We start from the raw sequence: 18730 nt of genomic DNA on the forward strand, positions 1-18730 counted from the left end.
TTTTATTACAAAGCTTTTATTAAAAAACAAATGCTCAGCACATTAACTCAAACTGGAATGACAAAAAAAAAAAAAAAGGTTGACAGTATTTTTGGCAAAGGCTGTGCCTTACTATTTTAAAAAATGGGTACATCAATGCTCATTTCAACAACTGGCATAAAATCCCACTAACAGGCTAACAAAAACAGATACAAATACAGAACGATTGAAGTAATAATTCAAGTGCTGGGCTTTTTACAAGGAGAAGGGGAATGGGTGAGAAGGAGAACTCACTGCAGTCAGATTTGCTGGATGTATTGCTTATGTTTACAAAGTAGATGATGCAAGACTAACATGTCTACTGACCAGCGGACTGTTGTTACATTTATTTAGTTCTATAGGACACTGTATTATATAGACTGAGAAGAGGCCACTATTTGTTACAAATAGTTTAACAAAAAGCCACCTTTTTTTTTTTCCATACAGTTTTTCCTCTGGCAGAAAAAAAAAAACCCAAAAAAGAAAACCAAAAAGAAAACCTCCTTTTATTTAAAAAGTATTTCAGATTTCTGACACTTGTTTAAAAGCTCATACCTAGTAAAATATACACCAAAGAAATTACAAACTAAAAGTTAAAATATAAAAGCATTCAAGTTTCTTAAAAAAAAGCTAAAACCAAAATTGATCCTGTCGCACCATTAAATAAAAAGAAGGTTGAGTGTGTCATCCTGGTCCAGGCAAAATTCCATTCCTCGATGTGCTGTATGGGGCAGCTGTGGTCTACGTTACTCTTTTGGCTGAAGCAGGCAGAGACAGCCATGCTACTTTGTTTGCTGACTTGATATGGACACAGATGAGACGGGGCTTAAGAGTGCAAGGCAGAGGTGAAGACAAAAGCTGCTCTGCTGACCCAGGAGCTCATTTTGCTCTATTTATATCAGGGCTGGACCTCGTGATAGTGAAGGATTTTGGCAGTGATTGTCTTTATGATTCAGTGTCTCTAGCAGTGACATCAGGGTGAATGACATCCTAGACAGACTCCTTGGGGGTTGTCTGTGTGGATGAAGGACACACCTAGGGTTTAACAAGCTTCCATCTCCAGAAGGGGTCCTGGTGTCGCCGCCTTTGCTTTGCAAGTTGAGAAAGCATTTCTTTTCCCACCTACAGGGAAGTGGGGAGGGGGAGGAAGAGAGAGACAAAGAATATATGAGATTTTTCTGTTTAAATACTTCAAATCAGCTGTAACTCTGTGACACAGCTGTATTAGTGGAATGTGTGTCTGCAATGGCAAAGTGCAGAGTATTGCTACTTGCTCTTGCTTGAAGTCTGCAAGAATATTTGTGTACTTTGGATTGTAAATAGACATCCACACCAACTAGAAAGCTAGGGGTTTAAGCTGTTTAGACATCCCACATACTACAGAATAAATTCCCTTTTGTAGTGGAGTTAATTAATCTACAACATGTGACCCAGATACCTGTTACAAAACTAGACATCCTCAGGCCTTGATACCACAGTGGTTGAGGTCAATTAAACTGCTTCAGAGCCTCAAGCTTTGCTCCCTGAGGAAATGCTTTCTTCTGTAAGCAGCTGGTTAGAGGAATGTGATGGGTGAGGCTTGTGTGAGCACTGACCCTACCATGTGTCCACACAACCAGGGAGGAGGCTTTCTGCTCTTCAGTGGGGTAGGGAACATCTCCCAGTTGCGTAAGAGGCATGGGTCTCTTACCTAGCAGTAAAGTTCACTAGCATCTTGGAAGGATTTATGTTCTTACAGCATATGAAAAGGTCAACAGGGCAAGCCTAATAGGTATGGCTCATCCAGAGAGGAACAGTTCTTCATCACTAGGTCTGTGGGCTACATCAGCTGACTCACACAATTGTAACTCAACCATCACCCCTGCCCTTCTGACCCAGACAACTGGGTTGTAACAGGGACTCCACCCAAGACTGTCTGATGAGTCAGGCGGTTTTCCACAGATGGACACATGCTCTCCAGTAATGGTTTTAGGATTATTGGTATCTCAAGAAATCTACGTTAACCTCTAGGCCTCTGTGTAGTACTCAGCTGCCAAACAAGTAGAGGGTTCAATGAGCAGAGCTTTTGTGAATGACCCGAACTAGCACAAGAACGTAGTCTAGTGGGGAAGGTGAGTGAATTTTCACCAGAAGAAACACAAAATGCTTTGTCACACAAAGACACGCTGCCAACACCTCAAATCACACAAGGCAAGACAGAACAAGTTCATGAAGAAATGGTTTAAACCATGAGTCAAACTTCTGTTAGACTAATAGATAAGACTGCTTGAGCCTGTAAGAGCCACAAGCAGAGTTAATCAGCAGATACTACAGCAGCAGTATTTAAACCAGGGCCATTTATAACTGGGCACCCACCTCCCCTCTGCAGCAGCTCCTGTGCAAGAGTGTAACCAGTGTACTGGTTGAGTACAGCTCCTGAGTAAGAAGTTACACAGCTAATCTACTCCAGGATAGAAAGTCTCCAAAACTGATTCTGGACCCTTTGATTTTAGTGAGCACATTTGGCCCCAAAATCTTACTAAATAAGTTGACTCCTCATCAGAGGACACCCACCATGACCATTGTTTCAGTTGAAAGCTAAGGACATTGAAGAGGTTTGGCTGCAGACTAAGTAGAGCGGAAGGAGCAAGTACAAATTCATATATATAGCTTTAATTTGACGGACACTCTTCCCTCCCCAAAATGCCACCCTCCCTGATACATAATGAATAATTTTCACCTGCTGCTGGTAGCCACAGAAGAACATTTAAAGCCACTGTGGCCTCTTAAACATCACAGCTGAAAGTCCACTGTCAAACCAGTGGTTTCAACAGAGGTGGTCTGTATTGACTAATTCAGTTCCTATTTCCTCATAAAACCAGCCCAAGTCCCAACTAAAAAAAGCCTTCTGAGCTTCCTGCCTTTTTTTTCCCCTTTCCATAAAGTAGCACAGTGCTCCGTAACACGTGTGGATCAAAGAGCTGTGACGGGCTCTACCTTTCCAAGGAGCACGAAAGAGAGGCCAAGCAAACAGCAGAGGAACACTGGGGAGAGCACCCTGCAGCTTTATATTTATTCTGTGCCTTTTCATCCCAGATTTTCAAAGGTTTGGTCCAGGTTGCTCTTCCTGGGAAGGTTTTCCTCTCAGTCTTACATGAAAACATTCAGCTTCCTGTTGAGGAATGGCCTTGAGGCGCCAGGCCAGTAGTTCACAGCAGTCTGATACAAGCGATGTGATTCAGAGCTACTCCCCATTAGCAGCCAGGAATGTCTACTTCACTGAAGGAAATGAAATGCTCTTCTGTTGAGATGGTTCCCTGCCTCCTCCCCCCTTCTCTTACCAGCAAGCTGTCTTTGAAGTCAGGAGGTTAAAACAACGACCGTGGCCTTGCTTTGGCCCTCAGCTTTTTCAAGCAGCAGCCATCACTTGTTCCTCAATCCAGAGGCAGCTTTTGCAGTGCTTGCCTCCTTTCCATAGCCCCTCTTGGTGCTTGAATATACCCTGCTCCAATAGAGAGCCTGCAGATACTACTGTAATTCTGTGAGGGGACAGGCACAGTGAAGTCCCAAATACTTTTATTTCTAAGTGAGTACTGCAGTACAGCAAATTACACAGTAGCTATACTGAAAACAGCATCTAGAACCCAGCCTTTCCCCAGCTGCACATTAAGGCTGCACACTGGAAATTGCTTCTACTGCTGATAAACCAAATAATATCTAAAAAATACAAATGATGATGGTGTTGCCTTACAGATATAAAACAGGTCAAATCAGGATTCTTTTCAAGAAACCACAGGCATGTGCTAAGGAGACTGAAGACTTCCCACATCTAAGGCTTCACTGGGGGGCTGTAGCTGAAGTCTGGCCAAGCAAGGCATGCCCTAGCAAAGCCCAATCCACAAGTGAAGTCGGCACAATCAAAGACTGCAATTACAGCTCCCTGGCTGTGGTTAGGCTTCAAAGAAAGTGCTGCAAGTCACATTTTACATATGTGAAGTCTTGAGTCTGAGCCACAATAGGAGGCACTGTCTGTGCCATTTGCAGTGTACATCTGACTGCAGGAGGAAAAGGAGGGGGGGAGGGAAGCCTACCTCGAGAAACAAATAAAATTCAACAATAATTCAGTGTAAAAAGAAAGGCCTTAATACTGAAGTGATAAAACTGTATTTTGGGAATCACTACAGTAAAACACAAGCCTCCTAAGAAGTCTGGGCTCAATGGCTGAGGGCAAGAGCATCAAAGGGGCATCAGAAGTCCTCCCCACAATTGGGAAGGAGATGGATTGAAGGGTGGGTCCACAAGGGCCTTGTGCTCCTCCTCTAGTCTTTAACTCATCTCCTTTTTTCTAGAACAACGGAAAGGATTATGCAGCTTCATCCAGGTCATGCTATTTGGGAGAAGTTATGGAAGAAAGTCAAGAGCGTCTGGGTTGGTACAGTATTAAGTACAGAGTAAAAGAGATGGATAATCCTTCACAGAAAGCAAGTAAAAAAAAAAGGCTACATATAGTGATGGTAAGTTTATGTATTTATTTTTTTTTAAAAGTTAGTCTCCAAACCTGGCTTTTAATCCAGTACTTCAAACAAATGGCAAATTCAGGGTCCCAGTAGCTGAAACTGTCATTTTCTTTTGAAGTCCATAACGAACATGTTCAACTTACTGCCAGGGTTTATCCAATATTCCAGAAACTTGGATATCAAAACCAGGCCATTATTTATCAGGAAAGTTCACACTGTTTGTGAAGCCCCTTTGTATTTTCTTTAGCAGCAGAGCTGGAGAGAGCTTCAGGCGCAAGCAGATAGATGCCGGCGCTGCAGTCTGCTCCTCTTCCTGCCCAGCTGTGCCATGGTTTGTGGGGTTAGCCTAAACCAGATCCTTGAAATGTCCTGGGCAAACAAAAACAAACACTCCACAACCTTTGTTGCTTCTAAACAAAGAAACACATCCCAACAAAACCCCAGTCATTTTAGTAATCCGATTTGCTGCAGGGTCCAACAAGCTGTTAGAGCACATGGATGGAGAGACCTACAGGAGACAGGAAAAAGCCCTCTCTGCAAGGGCTGGATACCAGCAGGCAGCAGAGGAAACCTTTAAAGCTGCCTTTGTTGCCAAAGAAATTAGATGAAATTGTACCCTGACACTGTAACAGATACTGCCATGTTGAAGCCATGGCAGTAGTAAGTTTTTCTTGGTTTTCTTGGTCTCCCTCCCCTCCCTTGCTACTGTCAGCCTCAGCCCATTGATAGTAACCTTGAATGGAGACTCAAGTAACAAACTATCCACTAGTGTTTTAGTAACTACCCCTGAAAATACCTCTCCATTGGTACGTGGAGTCGGGAGTCCTAAATTGGAGTCCTACATTAGAGTCCTAAATTATGACCTCTCAGTTTGGCCTAAGCTCGATGCCTTAAGTGAACAGCAGCAATGCCCCCTCTTCCATAAGGCACAGACCTCTTCCAGAGCACGTTAATGTTGGCACAGGAAACGCCCAGATCCCAGATATTTTGGGGCTCCTGCTTTGTGCAGCTGAAGTCAGTGATGCCAAAGCAGGTGTGGCTCTTATCAAAGGCCCCAGTGTAGGCAGCATGAAACTAGCAGCTCTATCACTGTGCTACAATCTTTAAAATGATCCTGCTGGGAGACCCAAGACGTGTTTTTCCTGTTGGGGGTGGGAGGGAAGAGAGGTTCCATGTTTATAATCAGAAACAGGTTACCTCTAGGCAGCCACGTCTAGCAGCTTCTTAAAGAGGAATAATATACTGAAGGTGATCTGCAAAGGTGGAAGAAATAGGCTTGTCCTCTTTGTGTATCCTCACAGCATATAATAAATATTCAGAAGGCTATTTTAAAAATTATTTCTTTCATAGACTGAGAGCTGCTTACAAAGGTGCATCACTTTTAGGGGCACTGAAATTGCTAATTCAGTTGTCACCAGCTGCAACAGAAAAGACATGAGGTAGGGGTAAAGGAGTAAGTGAAAATTCTTTCAAAAGAAAGAAAGAACATAGGTGAAGTTTCATTTGTAGATCATCTTTTCTGACAAAGGTTAGTTAGTATTTATGCTGTATTTTGGAAGGAAATCTCAACATTTAAATCTTCTAATACACGGAATAATTTAAGTAGTTGCTTTCATGCAACAAAAAGTAATTCAGCTGTAGCCTGAATATCTTCTTGAGCTTCATCAACTCTTCTACACACAGACATCACAGAGCAACACTACCCGTGTAAGACAGCTACAGAACTCAAACGCATCAACTTCACTTTGATGCAATTAAGTCATCTCAGCAGAAAATCTCTACTGGTCTGAAATACACAAGCCTCCTGTTGGGTATCTCAAAAGGCACACGTTTGGGAAGAAACCCAACTATTCATCAAAACATGGTCTCACCTAGTGTCAAGGCAAATGCATGCACCATAGAACTGATTATACGCAGTATTTTGGCAATAACATTTTACCTCATGCAATGTCAGGTATTCCCAAGATGAAGGATAAGGAGTTATCAAAATGAACGAGGTTAATTCTGATGCAACAACTATTGATGAGGAAATTTATCTTACTTTTGCAAGGAGGAAGCAACTTCAGAAATTATGTCTCTCTGCTCAGTTAAGCTGTCTTAGTTCTCTTACCCCCTGCTTCCGCTCTACTGATACCTGTGGCAAGAACACTAATTCAGAGAGAAGGTCACTGGTCCTATTTCCCTCAGTTGCATGTAACCCTGCTCACACACAACACCTCAGTGCCAATAGCACATTCTCTGCACAAATGCTTCCAACTTTTGCTCCTAATGCTGGAACTATCAGCAGAAAGCTGGTGTCCTGGAAGGTCAGACTAAAATCCTAACTGGCTGTCAGCCTCACATGTAATTCCCTAGACAATGGTGCTTCAGCTGGCTCTGCTGTGAGCCTCCTTACTTGTACAGCTTTCCATGCTGCGCAAGTTCAAATCTGTTTCTATGGTACAGTCTTAACAAGTGGGTAAAGGATTAAAGACTCGAAACAAGACTTGCATGAAAACTCTTAAAGTAGATGATTAACAAACTAGACTGGTATGAGAGGTTCACTCCATTAGCAGTGACTTTTGCATCACCAAATTTAGTATTTTTGGTTCAGTTTGGTTGGTTTTGTCTTCAGGATGGCTGGTTTGCATTCACGTATATCAGAAGACCTCGTCAATCCAATCACAATCTCTAAAAGTCAGAGTCAAACAGAAACAGCTCAGTGCTAGGGTTGGCTCAGCTTTGACAGAACTGCGTTTAAATGCAATCCTGTCGAATTAGAGGACGGATTTCACTAAGCTTAGTTTCCAGAAAAAAAAAATGGGAAAAACTTTGCCAGTGAGTGTCATAACAACTTGCACTCTAGCTGCTCAGGAATGCAGTAGCATTTTCTCATATTGAAGCTTTTCATGCAAATACACTGAAGAATGAAAATGCAATACAGACCTGAGATGAACGCTAAAACGCTGAGGTTTTCTTCCAAGTGGGAATAAAGCCACATTTCAAAACCTTACTCGTTCTTTATGAAACAGTTTGTTTCAACAGAGTTTTTTCTCATGACCTTAGAAGTCTTAATCTAGTGGTGAGTTTACTAAATCCACTCAAATACACCGTTCTCATCCATAGAAGAATGGTGCACCAGCCGTCAACTCCCTGTCCCCACCCTATCCCACAGGAAGAGTTAGAACAATAGTTGTCCCACTGTTACTCCATTCTAGCCCAAGCCGCCTACTGCTAACCCCTCAGAAGTGACACTGTATGGGTTTTTTTTTATCACTTGTGAATGTGTCTGAGTTCAAACTCCATGAGGCATCTCTGACTTTGCAACAGCATCTACAACTTGAGCATCTTTGACAAAATAAACAGGTTCTAGACATTCACCTGCTGAATTATCTGCTTTTGACATTTGTCAGTGCCAGTTTAAAACATGAAATGCTGAAGGCCTGCTTCACAGCTGACCATGCTACACCCCTGCTTTGTAAAGACTTAAAAATGTTCTTGTTTCTTTAATCCCGTATCTGTGCTCATTGTCTAGTTGAAAGCTTTCTGCTGTACTTTTAATTTAGAAAACCTATGCTTTGCCCCTACCCTGACTTACCCTTATCCCTCCTATAGTCTCTGATTGCACCCAAAATAGCTTTTATACCCTTCCTTCCTTCCTGCGCTTCACCAGGATCCTCCGCCAGGTTGGTACGGAAAAAGGGAGAACTCGGTCTGCTCTACTGCATCTCTCCCAGCAGGTGTCAGTGCCCCTCTGTACCTGCCACCCAAACAGTGCTTCACTTTGCTTTTCTGACGTTTTTCCTGATGTCTGAGAGCCTGAAAGAGAGGTTTTCTGTCTTTCATCGTGGCAAGATCAATCAGAATTAAGTTGCAGAAGAGGATCTGTCTGAGGGCTATACAACTTTTCTTTGGAAAGTTCAATGCGTATCTGAAAAAGGGTGAAGTTAACTGAAGTATTCAATCTGAATGTTTCAATCCAGCAAATTCTCTGCTGTTCCTTCTGTCCACCTTGCCTACGCTGAAGACAAAACAGGGAATACAGAAACATGGGTCACACGGGAAACACAAGTTTTAAAGCAAACCAGGACATGTCTCTACGCCACCATCACCACAACTTCTCTTACATACCAACTTCTGCACAAATCCTTCAGGGGCTCTGCTTAAAGCTTCTGAGCAGTCAAGGGGTATGTAAAAGGCTGGAGTGTTTGTTTTGTTTTCAACTACTCCAGCAACATCAAGAGCACTGGACAAGCCAGGTTAGAAAGCATGTGCCTCAGACAGCAAGGTACCGCATCCTCTTTGTATCTCCTTTCTAGGATGCTGGCCAGAAACCCATGGTCAACCATGACCACAGTCATCAGATGGTTCTTTTCCACAGTATTCTGGCTGTAGATTGGTCCACTTGACAGTCTGCTTTCACAGCTTCACTCCATTTTATTTCTAAGTAATAAGATAAAGATATTCTAGTCATACATTGTTTGCAACAGCACTATCCAAAAATCACTTCTTCACCGAAATTTGACTCTAGTTTCCATGTAGAATGTTTGAAACATTCTATAGACAATACATTGTTTAAAGTTAAACGGTCTTAATCTGATCCTTTTAAGTACTTCTGGTGTAAATCAGTGTTAGTCAAAGTTTTCTCATTTTGAAAGCTTTGCTAATCCAAATGCCAGTTGTCATGGAATTTTGCAAGCCACAAATACACATCTCACAGGTTTTCAAATGTCCATTAAGCTTCTCTATCACCCGTTTTAGCCCTTGAAGATACGCCAAAACACAATGTTAAATTATGTACCTTGTGAGGACTTCCCAACTGCATCCTAACATATGTCAGATGATGTGTCTTTTACAATTACCGTACGTAGCAAGTCATAAGAAGTTAACTATTTCCATGTTGCAGAACAATTAGGAGTTTTCATGCTAATGAAAACCCTTCTATTTCCTTGCTAATTTAAAAATAGTCATGGGAAGCTAAAAAAAAACAGCCTTTTTTTCCCTTCCAAAGGTCAAACTGGATAGGAAATAAAAGCTCTTCACTTCTGACACAGAACTGCTCCCATTTACAAGACTTCTAGAAGGCTGTGCTTAAAGTAATAAGAAAACACCACCCATCTGAAAGGTGCACAACAGACAATTTCTACATTGTCTGTAATCTTAGATTTTGTCATCTACCCTTTTCTCCAGGCTTCTCCCAAAGTAATTTTTAGCATTATCAGGTCTTATGCAACTCTTGGTTGATTTCAAAGGAAAGAATATATGCGACTTATTTTTGCAACAAGTAAGTTATATCAAACACTGTGTTAGGCCATGTCAACTGAAAACCAAGATCCTGCCTGGGGACAGTTACACAACTCTCAAAGAATGGTGACATGCCTTGGAGTATCCCAGGATAATACAGCAAAGAATGGAGCACCAGGTCATGGTATTCCTAAAGCACCCTCATATTAAAGTGTTTTAGAAAGTGGCCATTCAGCCAGCTGGAGGAGATTGTGGAACTCAGCTAAATCCTAAGCAGTGAAGCCATAAGAAGTGAAGCTGCTGTGCACAACCCTGGGAAGAGGGGGAACTTAATGCTACCACCTTCACTTCATCACTAGTCAAATGATGGCCAAGCCAAAAAGCAGGTGAGAGGTTCACCTTAAGAATCAGTTATGTGCTGAAGTGTTCATGGGCATAAAAAAAAAACAACCAAAAAGCCCCACACCCAAAACTTTCACAGTATCTTAAATCATTTCTGTTTGCATGTCTCTTCCGTTACTTTCCTCTGAACATCCCACCACATAACCCTCCCACCATTTCATCCTTCTCACTTACATCACTGTAATTACAGCCCTGGCTGATCTCCTTTGTGCTGATCTCGAGATTCTTTCTTTGGTCTTGCCACCTACTCATTTCTGATTCTTCTCAGATAACAGAATGCTTGTCTCCTTCCCAGACCTCCCACCCTCCTTCCCCCTCTTCCTTGCACCATCTGTACAAGTAAGAAAGCTAGTGTTTTCCTGTCTTCAAGAGCTCTTTGCGGCACTCACTGAAAGGCATTCCCAAACTTATCATCTTCATCCAGTAAAGACTACAAGAGCTCTGCTGTGGGCCTGGTAAGATATTATGCTTGTGGGCAAAACATTCTTTGGATTAGGCCTGGAAAGGGCAAGACTCTTAACCTTCAGAAGTTTACTTTGAAGTCTGGCTGGCTGATTCAGGTCCCCTAAATCATTCTGTGCATTTACTTCCAGCTAGAGCAACATCTCTAGCAACTCTCCAGTGGAGAATACTCAGCACGACATATAGTGAGGCTGCCTACACGTGCTTATATGGAATCAACAGCACACTTCCCCTTCAGTGGAAGAAGATACCCACTGTTCTCATACTCTGTGTTACAAATTGCACAAGGATAGAGACAGGTATTACCAACAGTTTCCACACTGTTTCAGAGCTTATGGGGGAGAAAGGAAGGAAGCGAGGGAGGGAGGGGTGTAGAGGTAAAAGGGAAAGAGAAAACCCATGTGCTCAGAACATGCATCCTCTACTACAGAAAATGCAGAGAAGCTCCATCAGAAGGAGTTCATCCTTAGAATGTAAGGCATCCAAGAAACCAAATATCCCCTGGTTTTCAACTGCTGTGTGAACCATAGTTGTATTCTGATCCCAATCAAATGCTCGGCGTCATTTCAGATAAAATTATGTGTGTTTTGCTTACTGGTACTATGTTGACATCAAAGGGGAAAATACAACAGTCATGGATCTGGGTAACTAAACTGAAACATCAGTTATAAAAATCAAGGTATTTCTTAAATACCTATGGTAGTCACTGTAACAATACTTTACAGCTGCATTTGTTGTGTAGGCTACAGAACCCAAATACTGCACTCCACATCTACAGTCAGCATGACTCAGACTTGCCTGAAAACATTTTGCTTAGTGGGAAGAAAAAAACCAGAGCACGCATTTCACCTTTTCACTTCAGTTTTAAAGAAAAACAAAGTCTTAAACCCAACCAAGTTTAGACTAACCAGCAAAATGATGTAACTGCAGAAGATGCTTGAATCACACTGACTGACACTGACACACTGCACAGAACAAACTTAACTTGTCTTCTAGCTGAAAATCCCATCAGAGCAGAGGGGCAACAGGAGGCTGCTTTGCTGACCACCCCGAGTGCCAAAGGCATCATGTAGCCAGACAAGGCAGAGGGGATAAAGGGACCAATTCTGTTGGTGACTTTGGTAAGTGTTCCTTTTTTACATGATTCCTGGAATTCTTAGGAGTGTTCCAAGAGCAGTCTGGCTTAATTAGACAGTGTGGAAACAACTATTCTGTCAAGTGAATGCCATTCCTACTAGGGAACATTATCACACTGAGAAGAAGGGAAGGACCAGCCTTCCAGTGCAGACACTATGAAATGAGGATCACACTGCGCTGTGTGCACCCACAGGCAGACTAGGTGGTGTCACTGGATATGTGTAATCACTACTCATTCTACTTTTGGTGCAGATGATATGATGTGAAGAGAGAAAACACATTGGAGATACAACAAACCAACCCGCACACATGAAATACCACTGTACAGCTGAGGGAGATATTCTTGCTGTAACTGAAACACAGACCCACTTTCTTAGTGTATGTTTTGTTAGTATATAGGTGTACCCAGCCAGCCAGCATCTTGTAAGTGTCAACACATAAAATGTACTTAAAGCCAGTGTCTAACCTGCTCTTACGAACTGTGACAGTGTGCTGGCTGGTAGGGTTTGCACTGCTTGATAAACCCAGCCCTGTGCTTCCCAGGCAGACTTGCAGCACGTCAGTGAGGTATGGTCAATTTGACAAAATGAAGGTTAAGAAGTGAAATGGTGAACACCTAATAGATAGCCGGTATAAAAACCATCAGTAGTCAAAGTAACAACAGCTTTGGGATATGATACTTCTGCAATTTTTGCTAAATTCATGTTATTGCATAAAATTGATAAGAAAGCTTATTTCACAATTCAGTTTCATCATCAGGAAAGCTTTAGAGATGTTCTTACCATGCTTCAGATGTAGGCAGCTGTCATTCTGGGGCCTGTACCTGTAGAAGATTGTTTTCCTTTAACAAATTTCTGTTACAGAGTTTTTGCACATTCCAAATAAGTTTGTTTGCTACAGCATTACATGGATTTTCTTTTGTGGTTTTGGTTTTGATGTTTGCTTGTTTTTATGGTTCTTATACCAGCCATTTTTGTTGGGGAAAACAGGGTGTTTCTTTGTATATGTTTTACAGGCAAAGAGGAGACCTCACTGATGCTTTTAGCCAGCCTACTAGGCAGCAGAGTACACAGAACTGCAAAATGCAGTGATAAAAAAGTACAGTGGCTACAAAAAGGTCAGTGTAAAGTTTCCAGTGTCCAATAATCCCACACAGTATTTGAGACATAGTTAAGGATGATACAACACTGACTGAGGAGAAAAGCAAAGGTAAAGCAGGACAGTGACGCGCAAGTTCAGCCAAAGATGTTGATGCCATCGGGATGCTGCACAGAAAGGCATAAGGGAAAGGAGACATGTATTGTGTGCATTTTCAAGAGCTTGCATTCAAAGTGAAGTATCTTAAAACATCCATCAGAAGCAAGTGTTACGAGAAAAGCATGTAAATATTAGACAGCGCAAGCCTGGTTTCTGAAATATACCTGAGGTGAACGGTAAGTAAGAGCTGGCCATGGCCTACCTGATGCTGATTCCTGCAACTTTTCTCTCTTCCTCTTCTTTTTCTTTCCCTGAAAAATAGGAAATTTTACCATACTGTTACATGCATACAACTTTTTTTGTTGCTTCCTCACCTTACAGCATAGGAAAAAAGCTATCTCCACACTGAGAAAGGGGTTAGGAAGAAAGAACAGTTGTTTTCGAGGTAGCTAAAACCTTTTCTAACCCACTTCCAAGTGTTTCAATGGTAACAAGCTTTGCTCTGAGCATCTATGGAGAAATACATACACAATAAATGTTTTTATATCCACATGGAATTGCAATTTCCAGCAGTTTTTTCAACTAACGCTGGCAGCCGCAAGCATCTAAAAGGCTTCTCACGCTTAATAATCTGATGACACATGTCGATACCATAATTTATGGCTCTTACAAGTACTCTTCACACATTCAGATACTTACACTGTCATACATGGCAACTGCAGACAGGGTGTTGAAAGTACCTAGGACAACCATGATTGTCCCCGGGGTGCAAACCAGCCAACTAAAACTGTTCTGATAATGCTTGTATCTTAACAACAGCCAAGTCTTGTGGGGCTGTGCCAGGAGAACACGGGTGTACAATAGGCAAAGAGCAGACTGCTGTACAGCAGAGCACCCTTCATGTGACCGAGGTGCAGGACAGAAATGGACATCTGGCAGCTGTCTTTCTCGGACACCACACTGGCATCAGTGTGCTGGCACAGGCTCATCACGCCAACCCACACACTCAGCCTTCTCCTGAACCCCCATCTATGGAAAAGGCCAGAGCTCCCAGTTCACAGTGTCTTTCAGGAAACAAAAGGTCAGTTTAGACCCACAATTTTAAACCTCAGTCATCTTGCATTGCCCTAATTACCACTTTGATATTTCTCCCTGTGACTTCTCATTACTGACCTGCGTTGTCAGCCAAAGCTTTGGTTTTGTTTGGGTTTGTTTTGGTAAAAAAAAAAAAAAAAGAAAGAAAGAAAGAAGAAAACGTCTTATCCATGTATTTTTTACAGAACCCTTCAAGCTGCCAGGACAGGCTTTAACAAGTGAGCTTGGGCAAACCTTGGTGCAGTTGCTGTAAGTGGGACTACAGCCTGCTGTCCATCCTTCTGCCCTCCCAGCCAGAGGTTACTCCACTCAGGACAGCTGGCAGCTGCCAATACACGTCCCAGTGTAGACCAGGGCACACACAGCAGCCACACATGGGAAGGGCTGAGGTGGAGGGACACACTGTTCCATTAGCTAGGACTGCAAAGCAACAGGATGGACATCAGGTGATGTGAGAAACCACCTCAAACCACTGCAGTGCTCATGGAAGACAGCAAGGGCTGTCTAAGGGAGGGCTCCAGTGGAGCTACGGGAGATGAATTTAAGTAGTTTATAGTCTGCTCTGACAGTCTGTGCCTGCCTGATTCTCAAGCTCCTGTCCTTATTTACCCTGAGGCTGGCAACAAGGCTGAGCAATGCCTTGTGAAAGAGCTCCCAAAGACAGGACCAAGACTAGAAGTTGGAAAGCAGATTTCAAGGGCTTTGGGAGACTCACAGTTAATATGCTTTATCACTTAGGCACCAACACTTTACAGAGGAAAGTGCATTAATGCAGATGTTAACATGGAAAATCATGGAAAGAAAATAGTCTTTTATTCCCTACAGCAGACTGACTTTAAGTGCCAAAACATACTGAAAGCTGATCTGAGATCCATCTATGAGATACCAGAAGCAGAGGAACAGAAGGAAAAGGCTGGGCTGAAAAGTAGTTGTCAGTGTTTCCAAATGAGGAAGTTTCTGACAACTCCAACACACAGAGACACCATTACATCATGAAAACACTGTGCTTCTCGTGACTATCATACAACTTTGCAGGACTTCTTTGGGTGTCAATAATCAAAACACAATAAAAAGCACACAGATACTGTCTACAGTTGAATAGCAATGCTTCACATCTTCTTGCAGTTTCTAAAATCCTGAATAACCGTGCACACCAAAACAGAAAAACGAAAACCAAGTAGCACATATTTTTCAATTGTACTGCTTTGTGAAATTCAGCCACATAAAACAGAAGAGGCACCCCTAAGTCACTTTCAGCTCTCAAAATACTGCAGTAATATCTGTGCTGAATGAATGCAATTTTATTTTTTGACTACTCAAGTCAGAGACTGCTCAAGTTAGAAAAACTGAAGCAAAAAAAGTAAGGAAAAAACCCAATAGATGACGTACTTGGAAACGCTTCAGTGATAAACTGTGATCTATTATGATTACCACCTCACCACCACTGCAAGAATGGTGCGCGCTCCTGCAGAGGCAGAGGAGGACTTCAAGAAGAAAGTAGTGAAGTTCTCCATTGTAACATGTAGGACAGAAGTATGTCAGAGCTATACTTCCACACAGGATATAGGCTGGAAGCACATCAAAGAGAGCATCCATATGTGCCACCTTACACACTCCTAATGTCTATCAAGGCATTTAAGAAACTGTGGTCCAGTGCTTAGGCTGTATGGCAGTAAGCTGCAGCAACACGCCTTGGGTTCTCAGAGTCAACACAACCAAACATCACAGGACATTCTTGAAGGCTGATGTCCAGTAAGCATGAGCAGACAAGGCCCGAGAGTGGTTTGATTTTCCAGCAAGTACATTAAAGACAATTGAAATCCCATCCTTTTCATGGAGTTTATCATTAAGGCCCTATTTGTTCCCAGCTGTATTTCAAGACAGCTCTGTTGACGTGGTCTGGTTACTGGAAATAAACCCTACCTGTGTAAGGTCATGACAGCTCATCTACTAGGAAAGATGACTGTATAAAACAGACAGAAACAAGCTGCTAGGGCTTGCAGTAGTGTCTGTGCTTACAAAACTGGACATGAATGTCAGCAAGGCCAAGGCATTTGCGTAGTTTCTCTGTCAATGTCTGCTGTGCTAGTTTCTACGGTTTCTATTGACACTGTATTTAGGTACCTCAATCTTTAACATCCACAAGACATAGCAAAAGTACTGAAAAACTACTGGCCACCTAATACTGATGGAAAACTGACCAAGATATAGCATGTGCACTTCCTACCACAGTAAATAATGCCACAGCTGATGGGGGACAGAAAGGAGCCCAGATCTCAGGCTAGGATCAGGCTCAGGATTGTGGCTTCTGAGTTTCGTAACTTAACATATGACTATACTGACAGCTCATTGTAAGCACAACTGTGTAATTGTGCACTGCAAGCTGTGCAGCGTACTATTAACACTTGTTTGAGATTTAATTACAAAATAAGAGTAATTGCAAGAAAACTCTTTAGCTTCACCAAACAGTATAAAAGCAGAGTTTAGCACAAAGTTTATTTATACAGATTTTATGGGCTTTATTTCAGAGATAAACCATTCTGAACTACTTTCAGCTAAAGTTCAGCCTGCATTAACACCCCTGGGCTTTTGGTCCTCTTGTAAGGCAGAGATGCCTTTTTTTGCTCAGGTCTAAGAAAGATTACTGGATAGCAAGTGATCAAATAGAAAATTATGGAAAATTCATAGATGTACAGGAGAACCTAAGCTTTCAGACAGTGCTGCCCACTGTCTTAGAAAAAAAAACAACTTCCCATGTTTATTTTTCCCTTTCAAAAAACATGACCTTCATAAGAAGCATCTCAACAACAGCAACATCCCAGGTTCCCTGAATGCTTGAAATGCAAACACGTGTAAAGCTTATGTTACACGCTTGTTCACCATCCCTACATCCAGAACTTTCCGCAAGTTAAAGAGAAAAAGAAGAGAGAAAAAAGCTATGTAGAGGAGGTTAATTTTTTCAACTTACATAGTTGTCTCTTGCAGACCAGCCTGGATAAAGCTGCATGTGTAGCTGCCTTTCTTTACGAGCTAGTTCATAATATTTCGCTTGTTCTTCACGGGAGAGAGCATGCCACTGCAAATAAAATAAACATAGCAGTAGACTAGGAAATAACTCATACCCAGGCAACAGACGACCTGAGCAAGTGTTTCTGTGACTTTGATTCAGTCCTTCCCTGCTGCAAAAATGAAATTCATTAGGAATTGCAAGCACCCCTGCTTATTAACCAAGATTCAGGTATTTGTCAGCTCCACAACTGCCAAGTGCCTTCAGCAAGACAAAACGAATTTATGGAAACAGGGCTCACCAAATAATGTGCTCACAGAACCACACTTTTCCAGCACTACTTAACAAAAAAAACCAAACCCAAAACACCCAAAAACACCCAACCAAAAAACCACGAACACACATCCCCCCCTTAGCTCCTGACAAAACAGAAGGTTTCATGCTGCTGTTTTAACAGCAGCAAGGTCCCCACCATAGAAGGGTTTGCTGTCTTGGTTTTAAGCAGCAGTTACACATGGGCTTTCAATGCCAGTGCAGAGGGCTTTCTAGGCACCAGCAGGCTCCTGTTTCAAAATACACCTCTAAGTATGGAGCTTCGAGGTACCTGCTTTTCGATTTCTTCTTGTTGTAACAGAGGAAAAGAAAATGGCAACTGCAAAAAGTTTGTAAGATACAGAAACCACAGAACTGTAGTTTTCCAAATTACACGAGTTCACTTCTGTAGCCAAGTAGGGATAAATTTCCTCTTTTATGTAACCCAAAAAACACCAAAACCAAAGCCCCAAACCCCCTCACAACCTGCACATTTGAAAAGACAGCAAATACATTAGTACTGAATCATTTTGTTCTTGTTGAAATACCTATCATAGACCTGAACCAGAAAGAGTAAAGACCTCTTTAGACTGGGTTTTCACTGCTGCAGCATTCAATGTGTCTTCTTGTTTGACTTTGACAACATGCATGGGAGGACAGGGGAGAAGAAGGTGTTATAAAAAACCCAAACTAAACCAAACCCAAAAACCAGACAGACGTGAAATCATTAAGACACTCATGCAAGAATAATTTACAAAATTAGGATTTCAAATCAGATCACATTTGTATGATTTAATATGTCGTTTTGTTACACATCAGAAGATGTGAACTAAAGCTCGTCTGTCTTGACTTGGCAAGTTCAATGTGTTACTGAAAGCACAGTGGTTCAGCCTATTTGCAGCTCTCAAGCTCCACATGTGCATTCCAAAACTGGAAGGTAGCAAACATTAAATGTTATCAGAGAGCCCAGCATCATGCAAAGCATCAGCTCTTGAGAACAGAGGTTCCTTCTCTGGAGTGACTCAGGGTATATTAAATAGTGACCAGGATGACAGAACACAAAACATTTGATAATAATTAATCCCCAAGCAATTATAGTGAATAACTTGCGCATTGTTTGTACCATAGTAAAAGTGGAATTTTAGGTACTTTCACAGAGAACAGCACTTTGAAAGGAGGAGTCCAAGCTGCAGAAAAAGCAGGAGCACTGGGGTTTGATTTGTTACCAAAATGGAGTTAACAGTCCCTACTCAAACTCAGACTGGTACAAAAGTTACCCCTTTTTGCATTTCTGGGACAGTCAAGAGTAAAGTGGGCATTACCTATGCTGCTTTCCCTTGGAAGGACAACAGTGACAGTGCACATGAAGTCTGCAATTGTG

The 18730-nt window shown here is 42.1% G+C and overlaps 1 protein-coding gene across 5 annotated transcripts in view; it reads right to left on the bottom strand.

Moving 5' to 3' along the window:
- The window catches only part of LEF1 (lymphoid enhancer binding factor 1), a 69604-nt gene continuing 50874 nt past the window's right edge, over positions 1 to 18730 (bottom strand). For 2 of the 5 annotated variants that reach the window (XM_034064539.1, XM_034064536.1), the window contains 4 exons: positions 16999 to 17106; positions 13198 to 13246; positions 12521 to 12561; positions 1 to 1140 (listed from right to left, as the gene is read on the bottom strand). In XM_034064539.1, the coding sequence (XP_033920430.1) occupies positions 12527 to 12561; positions 13198 to 13246; positions 16999 to 17106 (192 nt within the window). In that variant the 3' untranslated portion in view covers positions 1 to 1140; positions 12521 to 12526. Of the gene's footprint in view, positions 1141 to 4511; positions 4884 to 12520; positions 12562 to 13197; positions 13247 to 16998; positions 17107 to 18730 lie in introns of those variants that run through there. The other 3 variants (XM_034064538.1, XM_034064535.1, XM_034064537.1) reach the window with 2 other exon arrangements.

The sequence above is a fragment of the Melopsittacus undulatus genome, chromosome 7 (assembly GCF_012275295.1).
Source record: "Melopsittacus undulatus isolate bMelUnd1 chromosome 7, bMelUnd1.mat.Z, whole genome shotgun sequence".
In the NCBI taxonomy this organism is placed as follows: Eukaryota; Metazoa; Chordata; class Aves; order Psittaciformes; family Psittaculidae; genus Melopsittacus; species Melopsittacus undulatus.